General features: G+C 35.1%; 1 protein-coding gene across 1 annotated transcript; it reads left to right on the forward strand.

The window, feature by feature from the left end:
• Nucleotides 1-3643, forward strand: LOC140742226 (uncharacterized). Its single transcript, XM_073073061.1, has 4 exons — nucleotides 1-222; nucleotides 1354-1683; nucleotides 2508-2513; nucleotides 2713-3643. Exons 2-4 carry the CDS (start codon nucleotides 1370-1372, stop codon nucleotides 2882-2884), a joined length of 492 nt encoding a protein of 163 aa, XP_072929162.1. The 5' UTR covers nucleotides 1-222; nucleotides 1354-1369; the 3' UTR covers nucleotides 2885-3643.

Below are 3643 nucleotides of genomic sequence, written 5' to 3' on the forward strand. Positions count from 1 at the left end.
TTCATTCACCGGTTGAAATAGTGTACTGTGGGCAGCGGATGCGAAACGACTAGTGCCAGCCAGCTGCGCGCGCGCACGTCACAAGAATTTCCCGATGACAAACCACTACGAATGATCACTTAGTTTTTGTTTCCTTTAGTATTGTGATAACGACGTCAAGTTGAACAGTTGTACTTGAATTTTTATTAGTGAACGTTTTTTGGACGATCTTGGAAAAGCAAGGTAACATAATTTGGATTAATTTAACATGTAGCTACTAAATGCTTTCTGCTTTCTAACAATCTGGTCGTCCACTAACTAAATAAAACATCATGATCATGTGATGCCTTGTGATAGGTATCCTTATCGGTAACATTCTTGTGGTGCACAGTTGCATTGTTTATTTGGTATTTTGTATTTCAGCATTTATTTAAACTCGTTTTTATTAACCCATTTTTGCATTAATCAATATTAACTCATTTTTTGTAACCAAGTTTGAAATTTAAAACTTATTGCCGATCAAAATTGACAAATTTCGAATTTTAACGGCGTTAGAAAACATATTCATTGTCCAATCTATTTACTAAAACTTTAAGAATTATATAATTTAAATATCTGTCTGCAGGTATACAGGAAAAAAAGAGTGGTAGTTGGTCAAATATGAATGATCGCCCTTAAACTTTTTGGCCTTATAACAGCTATTATGTTTTGATGTAAAAGGTTTGTCAAGGTGTCTGCCTTATATAGGTAAAGTGTTTTAATGTCTTCATGTAATAGTTACATGGTGTCAATCAATTAAAATAAAATAAAATAAAAATCATGTCTTTTGCTTCATTTATATAACAAGCGAAAATGCATAAGTAACAAACATGCGATGTAATGAAAACAATACTTTTTTAACGAAGACGGTAAAAATAAAATCTAGTTTAATGTAAGTCCAAAACAAAATATACCTATACTTTTTAATTGGTTCAATACTAATGCTCAATCAGAAGGTAAATAAATTCAAGTAACTATCTTGATACCAACATATTACTTAACTGTCATATCTACAAAAATTCGAATGCCTAAAAATGTAGCTTTCAGCTTTGTTTTTGTTTTAACACATTTAGACTTTACATATAGGTACTTATTATCATTAGATAAATGTTATCTGTTATCACTAGATAAAAATGGCGTCGACATATCGAAGAGATACAAATTAGTGTTCAGCCATATTGAGTCAGTAGCAAGAACGACTTTGCTATGATTCATATTATCATTTTCAAGCAGCACAATTATCCTGTTTAAGTCCACATACCAATCATTGTAAACTTAGTTCGATAAGGTGCTATCAGGGCTGAAAATCATATTCGCCCTTGTTCGTTTTAGCAGAAGACGTATATACGAGATGGGTCTCTGCTTCTCAATGGACTGTGGGGATTGCGATATTTGCTGCAATCCATGCTGCCTGGCGTTGAGCGCTTGTTGTCTGGTGCCGTGCTTGTGCCCCAACGCGTGTGGACAGCAGCAACAGCCGCCACAGACCGTCCACGTTCACCACCCGCCAGTAGTTGTGGAACAGCCGCCACCACCCGGTGGATACCCCTACCCACCGCCACCTGGGGCCTACCCGCCACCACCTGGAGGATACCCGCCACCACCCGGAGCCTACCCGCCGCCACCCGGGGGCTACCCTCAACCGGGCTATCCCAGCTACCCGCAGTATAGATGAAATCTCTCATAATTAAGGTAAGTCATACCTACTTATGTGGACGACCACGCTAGCAGAATTTAATAGCTTACATCACACGCTTAGAATGGTGAGGTATTTATCTTCACAGTTGCAGGTACTTTGAAGATAAGTAACATTGACACACGTTTTTACTACCATGATTCATTAGTTTGGAGGTAGTGATTGGAACAATTGGGTTTGACACCTTCCCGTCGTATTGTTATGGATTTCAACTAAAGATTGTGATATATTAAGTATTAGTCAATTTCATACAATTGTTACTTTTGCAATAACAATACCTGAGTGTTTGTTTTATAATATTGCTTTGTTTATTGTACTAATTACAAGTAAGTTTTCCACTTTATTTTCCTTCTTTTGATATCGTTGCATGCACGAGGTTTTTTAGAGTTTTCGTATTATTTTCGTAGTTTTCTCATCAATTCTTTTTAGAAATTGATTGCCCTTGCTATTTACAGAAATGTAAAAACTGCTTCTTTATTTTATAAAACAGTATTCTTTGAATAAATCTAAGCATTGCCACGTCCTTGTGACGTCATTCCAGTTACAGCGCTGTATATCTGCACGTTTTGTATATCTTTATGAGACAAAGTTGATTGGTTTATTTGCTCTATATAAAATACAAAATTTATAATATTTCATAGTCCCCTGATAATATTTTCGGAAACATAATTTACACAATTAGAAAGTATTGAGTAGTTATTAAGTCATACGTAATCAATTATATTAGTGTTTCTCAAAGTGAATGATCACGCCCCCTTATGGACACTGGAAACCTACAGGGGGCGATGAAGAGCCCTAAGTTTGGGGATATAGCATGTTCATTGACAAGTCATACTCCGTGAATATTTCTTATAACTTTTACTACAATTTATTTAATATTTGTCCTTCACTGGAAATATTATTAAGTCCTAGACATTCCCTACTCCTTCGAGATTCGTAATTATACTTTATTCAATCTAATTCGATCAATGACTCATTGTTTTCTTTCGCAATTTCAGGATGGGTTGTAACATCTCGTGTCGTCCGTGTTGCTGCTGTTGCATCCCTTGTCTCTGCTGCGACTGCTGCTCCCCGCCACCACCACCGAACGTGGTGCACCACCACCACGTGGTCACCGCACCTGCGCACCCACCACCCATCATGCACCAGCCACCGCCACCTTATAGATAGTATTTAAAACGGGAAGTTTCTAAATTTACAAACTAAAATTTGATCAGTTAAAATAATACGTAATTTTAATAGCTCAACTATTTTCAGATGTATGAATTAGTTTAACTGCACTTTTTTCGTAAGATTTGTTCACTCCGTAAATACACGTGAGCTAAGCATGTTATAACTATAAAGAGTTGTTACAACTATTGTATTCGTTACTCGTTATTTTTAATATACTTTGTTGTTATCTAGGTAATTATATTTATGCCGTTATTTAAGACTACATGATTTTACATACTGGGTCCAAAGAGTTAAAATTGTCAATAGCGTTGTAATTATTGTAGACAAACGGCTGTATTCATTGAATTTTATGTATCAACTTCATTAACTCATTTAGTATAACACAAGTACAAAATCGTAGCAGAACAGGTAAAATTACGTCTTGCGTATATAAATAAAGAAGATTTTCCGCTATTCAAATATTTCCGCTTGTGTTTATGTGTAAATATCTAGGTATAATGTAAAAAAATATATAAAAAAACAATTGAATTAATTTACAATTTTACGTAGGTTGTGTAGGACCCTATGTAATCACGAGGGTTTCGTTACTTACTGCACTTTTCGAGTCTTGTATAAGAAGGTTCTTGATAACGTTAGTTACCCGTTCTTGTCATATGTGTGTATAAAAACCTATGTACCTAATTATATTTTAAAATATTTATATTTTGCATAATTCACTTATAAGGTATAGAGAACGATTGTGTACTTAAAATTGGA

Source organism: Epargyreus clarus, unplaced genomic scaffold, assembly GCF_041222505.1.
Source record: "Epargyreus clarus isolate Ecla_fem2 unplaced genomic scaffold, WU_Ecla_fem_2.2 ptg000005l, whole genome shotgun sequence".
In the NCBI taxonomy this organism is placed as follows: domain Eukaryota; kingdom Metazoa; phylum Arthropoda; class Insecta; order Lepidoptera; family Hesperiidae; genus Epargyreus; species Epargyreus clarus.

What these genes read in the sequence shown, in the direction of transcription:
- LOC140742226 (XM_073073061.1), top strand. Translation starts at nt 1,370, where the DNA reads ATGGGTCTCTGCTTCTCAATGGACTGTGGGGATTGCGATATTTGCTGC.